Below are 14,980 nucleotides of genomic sequence, written 5' to 3'. Positions count from 1 at the left end.
CTATGTAACTTATCTGCTCCTGTGAAGCTTTGATCAACAGAGATAATGTCTGTCAGTTGCTGACTCTTCATCGCATTTCCTGTCTAGAAATGTCAATATATGAAGAGATGATACACTTGCACTGACTTGGGAATCTTGGTTTAGAAAGATTTATTTAAAGGGATAGTTCACTAAAAAAATACAAATTCTGTCATCATTGACTCACCCTCATGTTGTTCCATATACAAACTTTTTTATTCAGTGAAACACAAAAGGACATGTTCGGCAGTATGTTCACGCGGCTCTTTTCCTGACCTTGTCAAGCACCCCCCCCCTCCAAAAAACCCAACATAATTTACATATCTTTAACGTGACCCATATGACTCTTCCGAAGTAATTTGATAATTTGGTATGATGAACCGACCCAAATTTAAGTCGTTACTCACTGAAAATCTCTTTTTGCGCAGCAAATCAAAGACCTGCTAGTTTATCCCTTTAAGCTCTGAAGGTGTTTTGAAAGATTTCCGTTTCAGTGGCATACCTACAAGTAAAGGTGTATAACTCGACAAACAAGAAGTGTCACGTGTTTGGTATCATTGTAAAGAAAACTTTTCACATTTTGTAATGGTATAGATCAGGGGTCGGGAATCTCATGAGCCACAAGTGGCTCGCCGGGTCTCTCACCATTCACCAACACAAAACCTTTAAAACTTCCTAGAGACACTTTTCCAACAGAAAGTGTGAGCGCGATTGCAAAGCTTGAAGTCAATGACAATAACTGAATTTTACAGCCTACTCCTGGTGAACAAGGTTTGGAATGAACACCCGCCAAATGCGGATTATTCATGTCGAGTATTTTGCTGATGTTCCAGCCACTGTGGAAGACGACCTGAAAGACTTGACGGAGAGATATATAACAAGACATTAGACACAAAGACGCGCGTTTGACGAAGCGTGATTATATTGTGAAGAACAGATGAAAGAAAAGCCGTCAGTGCTTGTGTCTGATTCACTGTTCAGAGGCGTGTAACGGGACCCTGTCTCGTGAATCAAGCGCATGTTAAGAGTTTTCACTCGTTGTTCTCAGTCTCATTCAACTGAAAACGGTTTTCAAGAATAATGTCATCTATGAGAACGCTGCACATGATCTCCGATCATCTCGTGAGGTGCTGTGACGGAACGGTTTGCTCTTACACATTGTAAACGCAACGCGTATTAAATAAACAAAGACAAAAGTGATTTAATAAGTTAATACACGACACGTTGACCTTGAACCTAAAATTGAGTTATATTTTTTATTCTTTAGGCAGCATAAACTGTATTAACACACACGTTCGATAAGAACACACATTTTTTGGGAACTCAAGAATTTTTAGGCTAATTTATTATGATGATTATTATAATTATCTTTACATTTATAATTGTCTTTAGTTCTTAAGTTGTATTTGCGTGATGGCAAATGTTGCCGGTGGAGGTAAATGTCTGGATATGGGGAGGGGTTATATATACGCTTTGTTTTATCACTTCGTTATTTGTATTGCTTTTCCGTTTAATTTAAAGTGCAATTTGAATTTAGAAATGTCTTATTTTCAAGTTTTTCGTGAATCAATAAACGTATTTAATTTTTAAAGTCAAAATCAGTAAAGCAAAAATATTCACTGGTCTTGGGGATTGACCAGATAATCGGATATTGATATTTTACGGATTATCATTAAAATGTTATTTGCATATCGCACAAAAGGGAAGTTACATTTTTCATGAAGTAAAATTAAGTAATTTCACGGAGACCCGCACAAACACGTGAACTCAATTCCATATTGCAACGTTACCTGGTAATATTTGCATATTTGTTTGTTTTTGAGTAGTTTATGGGCAATATAAACATTTTATTTTATTGAAAAACGTAAAATAGTAAATTATTCGTTTGTGTTATGGCTCTTTCGAAAAAAATGCATCAATCAAAAATTAAAAAATTGGCTCTTTAGCGAAAAAAGGTTCCCGACCCCTGATATAGATTATGACACATTCTGACACTCTCAGCCTAAGAAACTGCTGAAAAATCACACAAAAAATTGTCTTTAAAAACAATCGTACTTTTCTTATGACTATATATATCTGATATAAATAAGGTGGTTCCGAAAAAAATGAAAACATTTTGTGTTGATTCAACAAAGCAATCAAAAGTTCCAACATTACAAATATAATGTATCATAGTGTCCAAAAACATCTCCAAACAAATAAAAGATAATAATTGTACATAAGAACTAATTACACATGCAAACACAACAATGACTAAAGGTTTGCATAGCATGCAGACATGATTTTACTCATGAGATTTCACAGAATGAGTTTCATTCTGTGTCATTTGAGTCATCATTGAGTATGTGTCGTGTATTTGGCGCCATCTCCTGGTGGTCATATGTAACATTGTGCTTCATGTGGATTATCTAATGATCTATACACCTGATTATCTTGTGTGTGGACTCGATTGAAAGATAATCACAGACTCTAAATAATCATATGTGATACTTTACGTTCTGTTGATTATTTGTCAAGTTATAAGCAAAAATGCGCCATATCAGCAACACTAACATAATACTCAAAGACATATATGTAGCTGTTACTCGCTATATTTTCATCAGTGAGTAAAACAAATAGTCTGGTTGTATTTTACTCTTTAAGAGCTTTCCAACAACATATGACACATGAGTATTTGATCAGTTTGATGTTTTTACTGATTGTAATAATATGTGCAGTGCAAATATTCGTCAAATTTTTGTCTGCAAATTTCAAAGCACTTGTTCAGTTTTGGAAAAACTTTAAAACAGGCATCTGTGCACATTATTTATTTATATTGACTACAATGAAAATAGCAATTATTGTTTACAGGATCAATGATGTAAAACAGTTTTATTCGTCCCCCCACGAGTTCCTCCGATCTCAGCCTTTATTGTGTCTGTCTGATTTGATTTTCAGCACTGTCTGAATTCTGCTGGACAAACGGATCTCCGATTCCTGATGGACAAAATGACCTTTCGGAGTTCTGCGTTTACTCACAAAGATTCGGTCTCTTTCTCTCTCCCGGTTTTCCTCTCCGTCTGCGAGCGTCCTGGATTTGGTTCCGGTTCTCAAGTCTCTCTGCTGGTGAAAACCGGCGTGTTTCCTTTTTGGCACAAACTCGAGTGCTTTCTGCCAACTTCCTGTCTCTTTCACCGTGGTCAATATGCGGATCATCTGATCCAGCGTCAGATTTTTCGCACCACAGTCCCAGTCCAGGTATTCATCGAGAGGAAGGCGGGCCGTGGCGAGACTGAGACGTTTTGCATTGGCCAACGAAACGCCCGAATGTATGGAGCGGTCCACCATCGCACCCACTACATACACCTTACTGTGATCAAACTTGCGCAGGACATTTGGCGAATCGGCCGTGAGGTAGACGAGCCTTTCAGGAGGAAACACGTCCACGTGTTGGCTAGCGGTGGTCGTGATCAGCAGGCGTTCCCAGGTCTCAGTCCCGTAGCGTTTGAGGAGCTCGCGGTAATACGCCCCATCAGGCTGAAGGTTGCAGAAGTGCAGGTGAAACGGGTCGACAACGCGTCGGTTCCAGCCTTCGGTCTCCAGCAACTGCGAAATGGTGTTTTCGATCTCTCGTTGCGTCATGTGCTGCTCGTAGCTCATATCGTACACCAGCGGTTGACCGAAGCGCATGGCCTGCGCCGCACGCCAGTTCAGGAGCTTATCCATGGATCGACTCCAGAACTTCAACACGAACGTGTTCTTCAACGTATCTCCTTCCTCTCTTTCCGATTCCCCATCTGCTTCCAGATTCCGCTCAGACTTCTTCTTTTCCTGCTTCTCCTTCTTGGACAACTTGTGTCCTTCCTTGATGGCCAGATATTTCAAGAACTTCTTCTTGGCAGACTTTGTGGTCAAGCCGGAGAGAACGTCCAGCTGTTCGTCCGTGATGTTCTTCGGGACAAACTTCCCCGCTTGATGCCACATCTCAACCAGCTCTCGGTTGGCCTCCAGAAGAGACGGCTCCACTTCGGGGTTAGGGGTCAAATCGTCATCATTCTTTCTCTCCTCATGTACGGCTTGAGATTTGAGCATCACCGATTTCCAAATATCCAAGTTAAGCTTTTCAGCGGGATCGTTTTCTGCTTCATCCTTCCTGGTTCTCCAGCTGGTGCTGATGGGTCTACTGATGAGGTCCAGTAATCTCAATTGGACCTGGTGCTTTCTATAAACGGACTGAACTAGAGCAGAAGTTCTTCTCCATCGCACGGCTAGTGAACACAACTTTTGAAACATCATCTTTTGTACATCAGACAAGTCTTGGTTGCCTGAGGAAAACAAACAAAAGTATAATTTAGTTAATGACATTATATGGGACCGGGGCAAGTTGTCACACTTGCACATTACTGTCCAGGGTAAAAATAAAATACAAATAAATACACTGTTCATTTAACTCATGTTTGACCCCTATAGCATGGCATTTCCTCACACTATGTGGGGCAAGTTGTCACAGTGGAACAGCATATTATAGGCTTTTCAGAAACATTTAAACAGCAAAACGATAAAAGGCAAACAAAAAAAAAATGGACAAGAACAATTGCATGAAATGACAACATTAAAAACACGCGTGACAACTTGCCCCGACCGGTCATTTACGAAATAAACCATAAAAAAAATATAAAATTGGAGTTTTAATCTGGAGAACAGTATACATGACCTCGACACACATCACATTTATGACTCATTCTAGTTGCTTAGATGTGACTAACTAATCTTCTCTCTATTTGCATGTAATAATATTCACACACATTATAAAGTTAATTAATATACCATCAACTGTTATTCTGTGTCCTCTCGCGGCGTGCTGTCACGCGGACTGCCGGTGTGCAACAAGAAAAGTGTACCGTGTGGAAATCTACTCGCCATTTCTCATTAGTTGCATATAATTAGATACTTAACAGATTTAAATATGTTGTTTAAAAATCGTGCAATAAAATAACATAAATAGTAATGACATATTTATGTTCAGATCAACAGAAAGAGTAGGAACTCTTATGATGCTGTTTCTAGTGGACCCGTAGACGGTGACGCACCTTACTTTAGTAAACATCATACATGAGCTGCAGATATTTAGCGAATGTAGTTCCGTTTGTTTTAAATTTTGTGTGTGTGCACCAAAAAAGAGCGTCATGAGTTTTTTCCTCCCTAAACTGTCGTGTAAGAAAGACATTGATGACGTCATTAAGACAGTCGCTGAGAAAGTTCTAGTGCTTCGATTCGGCAGAGACGAAGATTCAGTGTGTCTACAGCTCGATGATATTGTGAGTGAATCGTTGGATTATTTATCATGATAAAGATGTTCCATTTCATTCAGTTATGTATCAATACTTTCTCTATTATTGTTCTTAGTGGGACAACCACAAACTCCTCTGCAACTTTAGTTTATGGTAATGAAACCTCCAACGCAACGTTTTGGTAATGTGGTAATATTGTTATGAAAATAAAACCTGAAAATAACCATTAGAGAACCTCTTGTATACGTTCTTTAAAAAAAAAAAAAAAGTCTGCCCTTTCCTCTCCAATTTGGAACGCCCAATTCCCAGTACTTAGTAGGTCCTCATGGTGGCGCGGTTACTCGCTTCAATCCGGGTGGCGGAGGACAAGTATCAGTTGCCTCCGCGTCTGAGACCGTCAATCTGCGCATCTGATCACGTGACTCGTTGTGCACGACACCGCGGAGACTCACAGCATGTGGAGGCTCATGCTACTCTCCACGATCCACACACAACTCACCACACGCCCCATTGAGAGAACCACTAATCACCACCACGAGGAGGTTACCCCATGTGTCTCTACCCTCCCTAGCAACCGGGCCAATTTGGTTGCTAAGGAGACATGACTGGAGTCACTCACCACACACCCCATTGAGAGCGAGAACCACATTATAGCGACCACGAGGAGGTTACCCCATGTGACTTTACCCTCCCTAGCAACCAGGCCAATTTGGTTGCTAAGGAGACCTGACTGGAGTCACTCAGCACGCCCTGGATTCAAACTCACGACTCCAGGTGTGATAGTCAACGTCAATACTCACTGAGATACCCAGGCCCAGATATGTCCTTTTAAGGTTGTTAAACAATAACCTCCCTGCAACGTGCTGGAAACATTAGTTTATGGTTTTAAAAAAATATAACCATAAAAGAACCTTCCTAGAATGTTAGGAATTGGTTCCCCCCAAAAGAATTAGCATAAGGGAACCATATGCTTTAGGGCTGCCCCCGACCAAAGATTTTCCAAGTTGACTAGTAGTCATTAATTTAAGTTATTAGTCGACTAGTCGCACGTTTATGATATTAATTTAATCACTTGAATATATATTTATATATTGGGGGCATCAGAAAATGGTGTGAGTTTCAGGGCTGAGAGAGAATATTATCAGTAACTTTGCTAACACTGTTATACATTACAGAGAAATATTAAACCGTAATAATGAGCCTTCAAAAAATATACATTTTACAAGCACGAAGCGAGCCGCAGCGACACCGACAAAAGTGGTAATGTTCCGGAATGTGTCGGAAAAACCAGCTGTAATTCCGGCGTTCGTTGTTTTTACGTGAATTATACCATTCATAATTTTGCTAAACAAACAGACAAAACCTAAAGTGATTGTCAATCACATTAAAACATAAAAAGTGACATTTTCTGTGGGTTTCATATAATATTCACATTTGAGTATATTTAGATTAATACCTAATTTGCATACTTTCCAAGTGCAAATGGATGAAATCTTGTTTGTGTAAAGTAATACAGCAAGTTTCATCTTATAGTGCTTCTCCTTAATATGGACTATAATGTAGAATACAGATATAGAGTTCTGTTCAGGAACTAAAAACTGTGTTCCGCCGCCTCGTTTCCGAATGGTGACCAGTTAGAATCATAGACTGTAAAAAAAGATGGCCGACGCCCCTTCGCTCTTTTCCATTGGTGAGAACTGAAGCCGCCAGTGTCCTGATATGGCGCTGACATCTTGGGACTTGAGTCTGCGCAGTTGCAATTTCGGGACCAGACCTGCGCAGTAGTGAGCAGGAAGTAAAGCCGTGAAATCAAGGCCCCGCCCTCACTCTCGCTGAATCAATCGCAAGCACACGCCCCTTTTGACTTATGACGGTGTGAAATAATGAATTATAGATATTTAGATATTACATTTAAAGCTCCAATCTCCTCAGTCCTCCGAAGATCCCGAAAAATAACTCCGTTGGTGCTTCAGTGACTACTTCACTCAGAGAACCTGTCAATCACAGCTGTCAATCATGATGTCACAGCAGCGTTTTTATAGCATCAAATAACTAAAAACAAACTTATTTTGAAAACAAACACTTGAAATGACATCAACGTGATAGAAACGACAGTAAATGACAGAAACTATCTTTGGAAAAAAGATATGTGAAGTGTCATTTAATTGTTTAGTTGGTCTCACGTCCCGTTGAATAACATGGGGAGGCGGGGTTTATGACCTATACTAGGACCAGCCACCGGGGGGCGATCGAGACGTTTTGGCTTCACTTTTGAGGGCTTGTGCGGCACACATGGTTAGAACAGACTAAAAGAACGGTTAATAATGTTAAATGACAGTAGTCTGTGCTCGTGGGGGGTGAAATACTAATTGCAGTGTTGCCAGATTTCGCAAGAGTAACAAGCGACCAGGTCTGGAAAAATACGCCACGTGAACAGATGCGCGGATTCGCTGTCTTTCGGGATTGAGGGCGGCTGTGGCTCAGGTGGTAGAGCGGGTCGGCCACTAATCGCAGGGTTGGCGGTTTGATTCCCGGCCCACATGACTCCACATGCTGAAGTGTCCTTGGGCAAGACACTGAACCCCAAGTTGCTCCCAATGGCAGGCTAGCACCTTACATGCAGCTCTGCCACCATTGGTGTATGAATGTGTGTGTGAATAGGTGAATGAGACACAGTGTAAAGCTTTGAATACCATTAAGGTTAAATAGGCGTTATATAAGTGCAGACCATTTACCATCTTAGCGGAGGCAACTGAGATTCGTCCTCCGCCACCCGGATTGAGGCAAGTCACTACACCAACATGAGGACTTAGAGCGCATTGGGAATTGGGCGTTCCAAAATTGTGGAGTAAAAGGGAGAAAAAATCAATAGTTTTCACTCTGGAAAAATCGTTCTACATTCGACAACATTTTTTGTTCATTTTTGGTTTTGGTTCCTTGAACCGTTTTAGTCCCTGGTTGTGTTAACCTGTGTGTGTATGTGTGATATTTGTCAGCTGTCGAAGACTGCTCATGATCTCAGTAACATGGCGAGTATTTATCTGGTGGATGTGGATTCAACACCGATTTACACACAATATTTCGACATCAGTTTCATTCCATCAACAGTGTTCTTCTTCAACGGACAACACATGAAAGTTGATTATGGGTGAGTAATGATACATAAGGGCTTTTCTTTTTATCCATTGATATTGCATATGACTATGTTTATTATATGGGCTTAAAACGTTTCTAACTATCATTAAATCAAAAAGCAGACACAGGAACAGGATGTGTTTTGCAATAAGGTACAATCCACAGATATGTGGTTAAGTGAGAAGTAGCGTTTCCATAGACGGCATAACTGCACTAGTATTTCACTTTCCATAGAAGATACACACGTCTCTGATTTTATATTTCATATTAACTGAGATTTTCTTGTTTTTCAGTATTTCCCAATCATCTATGAGCCCCAGTTGTCTATTTTAAGTCTTCAATCTCTTTACTTGACTTTGCCACTGTGCCGTTCAACTGCAACTGCTTAAATGACATTGTCAATATTAATCGATTTATTATTTCGATTTATCTCTACACATTCAGATCTCCAGATCACACCAAGTTTGTGGGAACTTTCAAAACCAAACAGGACTTTATGGATCTGATTGAGGTGATCTATCGCGGTGCCATGAGAGGAAAGCTGATCGTTCGAAGCCCAATCGACCCGAGAAACGTTCCCAAATATGATCTGCTGTACCACGGCATCTAGAAAATGATGTTTAAATTGAAGTAAATTCCTACAATTTGGCATTTGTTATCAGATTGTCCTGGTCCTTATGTGTACCAAGTTTTGTGAAGTTAGAACATTGCACTGTCAAGATACACGCCAATCGGTCCTAGCAATAAATCTAAACCCAACTCTATATTTAGATTTTATTTTAATTATAGCGCTCCCTATTATCATAAATGGATGAAATTTGGCATGTGTCCTTGGACTGTCATGGTGACAATGTGTACCAAGTTTTGAGAAGTTTGGACATTGGGCTCACACGATACAGGCAATCAGTCATTATGAGTCAAGGACGAAAATTTTAGTGGACGAGTTTTCACCCAAAGTCAACGTTTCCAAAGTTTACTGGCTCAGTAAAAGTGATGAAGTGGATTTAGACTTTCCTGTGGAAACCAGTTTGATATTTGTATTATGCCATATTTGTTTTGTGTTATGAAGTTTTGTTTGTATGTTTACAAAATAAAGATAAATGAACATATTGTTATTGGAAGATAATTTAAAGTCATTATGAATAAACATTCACAAATGGTATTGGGTAAGTTACTCAAAGAAAGCAATCCACTACAAATGACTGATTACTTCATTTAAAAGTAATCACATTTTTAATTACATTTAGGTTACTTTAGAATTATAATTTTTTTTTCTGCACAGCGTTTTTAAGATAATGTCTATATGACCTTGTTTATTGTCGCAATCAAGTCATAAACTGGTTCCTCGCTTCCAATGACTTGCTTGGTTATGCACAACCTTCAGCTGTCAAACAGACATACATAGTAACATAATGCATGTTTAAAATGTGTTTTACATAATGATTATTATAAATATGTGTAACCTGAGTAATTCACTTACATGAAAGTCAGTAACTGTACCCTGATGACAGAAATTTAAATGGAATGATTTATCCTACTTTTGACTTTTAAAAGAAATTAGATCACATTAATTATTTTATAACTAAGTTATATTATTTACTTTGTAATCAGAGTACATCCTTACTGTTCACAACCCATTTTACTTTTGCAATATGATGTATTTTAAAGTAAAACAGGATGCTGAACGAGGAAAATAAGTTGAGTGGGAAATTTTATTGCATTTTTAGATGAAGGATTACGCAGACAAACATGTTTTTCTACACGCAGTGATGAATCATTCACAGAACAGGAACATGTCTTAAGAAAGTAAGTGGGGTTAATTTGGATTTCATGCTCATTACAAGGTGAATAATCTAAGAATAAAATATAGACGCAAGCAGCAAATTTTCTAGGTCCATACAGGATTGGATAAATAGCCTAAATTTGTCCTAAACTGCCCAATTTCAAAGAACAGTTCCCTTGAATGCTTTGGATACTTTTGAATTGATTTGTTGAAACAGTTTGGAGGACTAACTTTACTTAGAGTGTCCCCAGCACCAAATTTCGCACCAATTAGTCCTAGTAATAAATCTAAATCGAACTCTATATTTTGATTTTAATTATAGCGCTCCCTATGATCATAAATGGATTAAATTTGGCATACGAGCTAGGACTGTCCTGTTGCCTATGTGTACCAATTTTAGTGAAGTTAGGACATTGCACTGTCAAGATATGCGGCAATTAGTCCTAGCAATGAATATAAACCAAAGGCTATATTTTGATTTTAATTATAGCACCCCCTATGATCATAAATTGATTAAATTTGGCATACAAGCTAGGACTGTCCTGTTGCCTATGTGTACCAATTTCTGTGAAGTTAGGACATTGCACTGTCAAGATATGTGCCAATTAGTCCTAGCAATGAATATAAACCAAAGGCTATATTTTGATTTTAATTATAGCACCCCCTATGATCATAAATTGATTAAATTTGGCATACAAGCTAGGACTGTCCTGTTGCCTATGTGTACCAATTTCTGTGAAGTTAGGACATTGCACTGTCAAGATATGCGGCAATTAGTCCTAGCAATAAATATAAACCAAAGGCTATATTTTGATTTTAATTATAGCACCCCCTATGATCATAAATTGATTAAATTTGGCATACGAGCTAGGACTGTCCTGTTGCCTATGTGTACCAATTTCTGTGAAGTTAGGACATTGCACTGTCAAGATATGTGCCAATTAGTCCTAGCAATGAATATAAACCGAAGGCTATATTTTGATTTTAATTATAGCGCCCCCTATTATCAGAAATGGATGAAATTTCAAATGATTTGGCATGCGTCCTAGGACTGCTTTAGTGACAATGTGTACCAAGTATTGTGTAGTTTGGACATTTCGCTCACAAGATACAAGCAATCAGTAATTATGGGCCATGCACAAAAATGTTATCGGCTTAAATCAAAATACATCTTTTTGTCATTAGACTTTCTAGATGATACATGCTTAATTTCATGCAAATTGGACAAATGATCTAGGACTAGTTTAGGAAATTCTAAATGGTGCAATGTTGTTATGGCCAATATGGACAAAGGCATGAACAACTGATTTGGGAGAGCTTAAAGAATCAGAGAAACCAAGAATTGTAATTCTAGCCTATACGGTTCCTGAGATAAAAGCTAAAACGTAGATGCAGTCATTATAGCGCCACCTTGTGGCCAATTGTCAACCAATTTGACACACTGCATCTATTTGACCTTCTGAATATGTGCATTAAATTTCATGATGATTGGTCATTAATAATTGAAATTATTGTCAGCTGAAAATTGATTGGCTGTTTGCCGCTGTGTTTGTTGATTTGCCCACTTGATATTTTAGGATATGTCAGCACTTATACCAAAATAGCACAACACCAAATTTAGAATTCCTCGATCAAGTGGCCCATTGTAGAAAGGGGCCTCAGTTTGTTCCTGTGAGGCAGCAGATGCCCCGCCCCCACCTTAATCCTAACCATATGGAGCCTGTGTTCTCCTATCACATTATCAAATGGTTGCAGAGTTTCACGCATGTTTTAGTTATAGCGCCACCTCTTGGTGGAATTCAGTGAAATTGTGTGTGCATCCTCAGTATGTCCTGTTGTTAATGCATACCAAGATTCATTCAAATTGGACTTCACGTTCAGGAGATACAGGCCATTGAGTCAAAATGGGCCACGCCCACAAATTGCACGGCTCATATCTGCCAAACTAATTTTACAAATCAAAAATGAAGAGTTTCAGCCCATTCAGTGCTTGGACCTCTAATAAGCATATCATTATGATGAATAGTCTTTATTTATTTCAGATTTATACAGACATCGCGAATCCAGAACCCTTAAATCCTGTCAAATTACAACAAAAAAAAACACATAGAAGCTTTTCATTGAGGTCTTCTGGAAACATTTATCCACTGAAATCAACAGTCCAAGACATCAAGAACCATCAAGCTTAATTGTTATTTTGGTCGCTGGTTCGGCTCTTGCTCCTAGTGATGACTTGTAAGGGAGTCGCCATTGGTTTTGGTTTCATTATCTTGGCAAAGAAGCGAAACACAGACTCCATGCAGACGGCAGGTGCTGAGTCGTGGCATTGTGTTCCTGCTGAAATCTGTGGGCAACCTGCTTTCAATGAACCTACAGACCGATTCAAGGGTTTGGTGCTGAGTATCCAAGTTCTGGAGTGAGATTTCAGCCAGTCACGCCCGGCCTTGCCCAAGGGCTGATGCCACACGCTATGGGATGAGTTCAAGAACGCCACGGCCTTCACACGATGCTCAACCTCTTCTGGCCAATGGCAAAACAGATCTACAAAAGCCAGTCCGCCATATCCATGGGCGACCACGAAGACATGCTCGGCAGAACTCTTCGAAATCAAGCGTTCCCAGACTGACTGGACGTGCTGTTCCAGGGCTTGTCCACCTTCATTGGGGTTCATTAGGATAATGGCGCAAGATTCCAGCAGAGCGCATCGCAGGTACGGAATCTGACTGCCTCGCTCCAGTCCTTCATGTGCAACCACCTTCCAACTCCAAACGCCACTCCGCATTGTGCCCCAGTCCTGGATCAGAACCACAAGACTCCCAGCATGCTCTAGTGCTCCAAGACTCATGAATACAAAGCTCTGTTGGTCGAGATAAACCCTCTGGAGATGGAACTTGTGTTCTAAGAGTTGGTAGACGTGTTGGGTGATGTACTGACAAAGAGTTTGATGTTCCCGATCAGTTTCGCTGATATCATTTAGTCTGAAGGTAAACCTGTAGGGTTTAAAGGTCTCTCTGTGCTGCAGATGCCCGTCGTCAGTGAAGAAATAAGCAAAATCGGATTGAGGTGGTTTCGGAATATCACTCGTCCCAGAGCACTCCAACATCGTTTATGACCTGAGATGCAAACATGCAAAAATATCTGTTTGGTGCACCGGAAATACACTGTTTTATCTCATAGATACAGACTGCATTGCAATAGCAAAATCTGTTTAAAAGAACACAGTAGACACAAACAATGTTACCTGTTCACACTGTGGTTGACTGCAAGATGTCATGTGATCATCTGACAGGTGTCTCTAATTGTAATTAGTGTGTGGCTTTAGATGTTCTGTGCATCTGTAAAACCCACAGTGAAATACACTGCTACTGTAACTTTACTATGTACTGTTACAAACTTCTGTTCTCACAACAGGAAATTCAGCTTGTTGTGTTTTGGAAACCTGTTAACAATGTTATATATATATATATAATTTATTACAAATATAATACATATTTTTTTAAGTTTTTATTTAATATATTTTTTTTATTTAAGTTTTATTAATTTCCAAAACAATAGATTAATTATTCCTTAATTTTTATAACCCTTGTGTGACAATTTAATCTAAGGTCTTTAGAGGACAGATATGTCCAAGTCAAAAATCTGCCATAATAATATTATATATTAATATTATTTTCCACTTTCACTGAGTTAATTTTTAAACAAACATCAGTCCTGATCATGACTACCAAATATTCGTTCATTTTCTGGACTGTAACCCTTTAAATGCCAGTTTGTTTACATAATGCCACTGTTGTTTGTTTTATAAAAAATACAATAAAAAATAAAAAACACAATACAATTTATTATTTTCCATGTACTAAATGCTAAGGGGAATTATTTGTTGTTGTTTTTTTTATTTATTTTTGTGGATTATCACAGTCTGGGATATGTCAGTGATTTGCAACAACATTTGATGCATTATTATTTTTTTTGGTGCAAGTGTCAGATAAGAATAAATAGAAACTCACACTCAGGACCTTAGAGGACATAAATGTCCGTGTCAAAAACGGACCTAAAAATATTATATATTAATATTATTTTCCACTTTCACTGAGTTTTTAACTTACGGAAGAGGATTAGGGACAAGCAATAATAAAAAAATAAAACCATCTCGAGATTAAAGTCATTATAATGCGAGATGGCTTTATTTTTTTATTATTGCTTGGCCCTAATCCTCTTCCGTATTAACTAACCTGATCATAACTACCAAATTTTCATTCGTTTTCAAGATCTTAACTCTTTAAATGCCACTGTTGTTTTTCACACACACACACACACACACACACACACACACACATGTTGTGTTTCCATGTTTTATGGGGACTTTCCATAGACATAATGGTTTTTATACTGTACAAACTTTATATTCTATCCCCTAAACCTAACCCTACCCCTAAACCTAACCCTCACAGAAAACTTTCTGCATTTTTACATTTTCAAAAACATAATTTAGTATGATTTATAAGCTGTTTTCCTCATGGGGACCGACAAAATGTCCCCACAAGGTCAAACATTTCGGGTTTTACTATCCTTATGGGGACATTTGGTCCCCACAAAGTGATAAATACACGCACACACACACACACACACACACACACACACTCACACACACACACACACACACACACACACACACACACACACACACACACACACACACACACACACACTTGTATCTGCATCATGTATTCAGGTGTCCTGCAGGTCTCTATAATACGGTAAACAGAGAATAGGG

General features: G+C 38.9%; 3 protein-coding genes across 8 annotated transcripts in view; 1 reads left to right on the top strand and 2 right to left on the bottom strand.

Annotated features, from left to right (window-relative positions):
- trmt10c (tRNA methyltransferase 10C, mitochondrial RNase P subunit) overlaps nt 1-4,869 on the bottom strand; it is a 112,564-nt gene extending 107,695 nt beyond the window's left edge. For 3 of the 4 annotated variants that reach the window (XR_007970556.1, XR_007970555.1, XR_007970554.1), the window contains exons 1-2: nt 4,825-4,869; nt 2,443-4,322 (exon numbers count right to left, since the gene is read on the bottom strand). Coding sequence is in view for 1 of the 4 variants with exons in the window: in XM_052126462.1 (XP_051982422.1) it covers nt 2,920-4,293 (1,374 nt within the window). In the remaining 3 variants the exon portion in view is untranslated. Of the gene's footprint in view, nt 1-335; nt 4,323-4,824 lie in introns of those variants that run through there. The other variant, XM_052126462.1, reaches the window with a different exon arrangement.
- Nucleotides 4,870-5,070: 201 nt separating this feature from the next.
- On the top strand, nt 5,071-9,594 carry txnl4b (thioredoxin-like 4B). Of its 3 annotated transcripts, none has more exons than XM_052126494.1 (4): nt 5,171-5,315; nt 5,404-5,441; nt 8,285-8,436; nt 8,868-9,594. In XM_052126494.1, the coding sequence occupies exons 2-4, from the start codon at nt 5,439-5,441 to the stop codon at nt 9,031-9,033; spliced, it is 321 nt and encodes a 106-aa protein (XP_051982454.1). In that variant the 5' UTR covers nt 5,171-5,315; nt 5,404-5,438; the 3' UTR covers nt 9,034-9,594. The 3 variants fall into 3 exon arrangements, with proteins under 3 accessions (XP_051982453.1, XP_051982454.1, XP_051982455.1); XM_052126495.1 differs by having other exon boundaries at nt 5,404-5,469; XM_052126493.1 differs by lacking the exon at nt 5,404-5,441 and having other exon boundaries at nt 5,071-5,315; nt 8,868-9,590.
- A 2,797-nt stretch (nt 9,595-12,391) lies between these two features.
- si:ch73-41e3.7 (uncharacterized protein LOC572312 homolog) lies at nt 12,392-13,309 on the bottom strand. The gene has a single exon (XM_052126358.1). It carries the CDS (start codon nt 13,307-13,309, stop codon nt 12,392-12,394), a length of 918 nt encoding a protein of 305 aa, XP_051982318.1.
- Nucleotides 13,310-14,980: the final 1,671 nt, after the last annotated feature.

Source organism: Xyrauchen texanus, chromosome 5, assembly GCF_025860055.1.
Source record: "Xyrauchen texanus isolate HMW12.3.18 chromosome 5, RBS_HiC_50CHRs, whole genome shotgun sequence".
Classification (NCBI taxonomy): domain Eukaryota; kingdom Metazoa; phylum Chordata; class Actinopteri; order Cypriniformes; family Catostomidae; genus Xyrauchen; species Xyrauchen texanus.
Note: the sequence above shows the minus strand (reverse complement) of the source record. Positions and strands in the feature narration are given on the sequence as shown.

Coding starts and splice junctions, on each gene's coding strand:
- si:ch73-41e3.7 (XM_052126358.1), bottom strand. CDS start 13,309: ATGTTGGAGTGCTCTGGGACGAGTGATATTCCGAAACCACCTCAATCC.
- txnl4b (XM_052126493.1), top strand. CDS start 5,184: ATGAGTTTTTTCCTCCCTAAACTGTCGTGTAAGAAAGACATTGATGAC. Junction 5,316..8,284: donor GTCTACAGCTCGATGATATT/GTGAGTGAATCG, acceptor GATATTTGTCAG/CTGTCGAAGACTGCTCATGA. Junction 8,437..8,867: donor CACATGAAAGTTGATTATGG/GTGAGTAATGAT, acceptor CTACACATTCAG/ATCTCCAGATCACACCAAGT.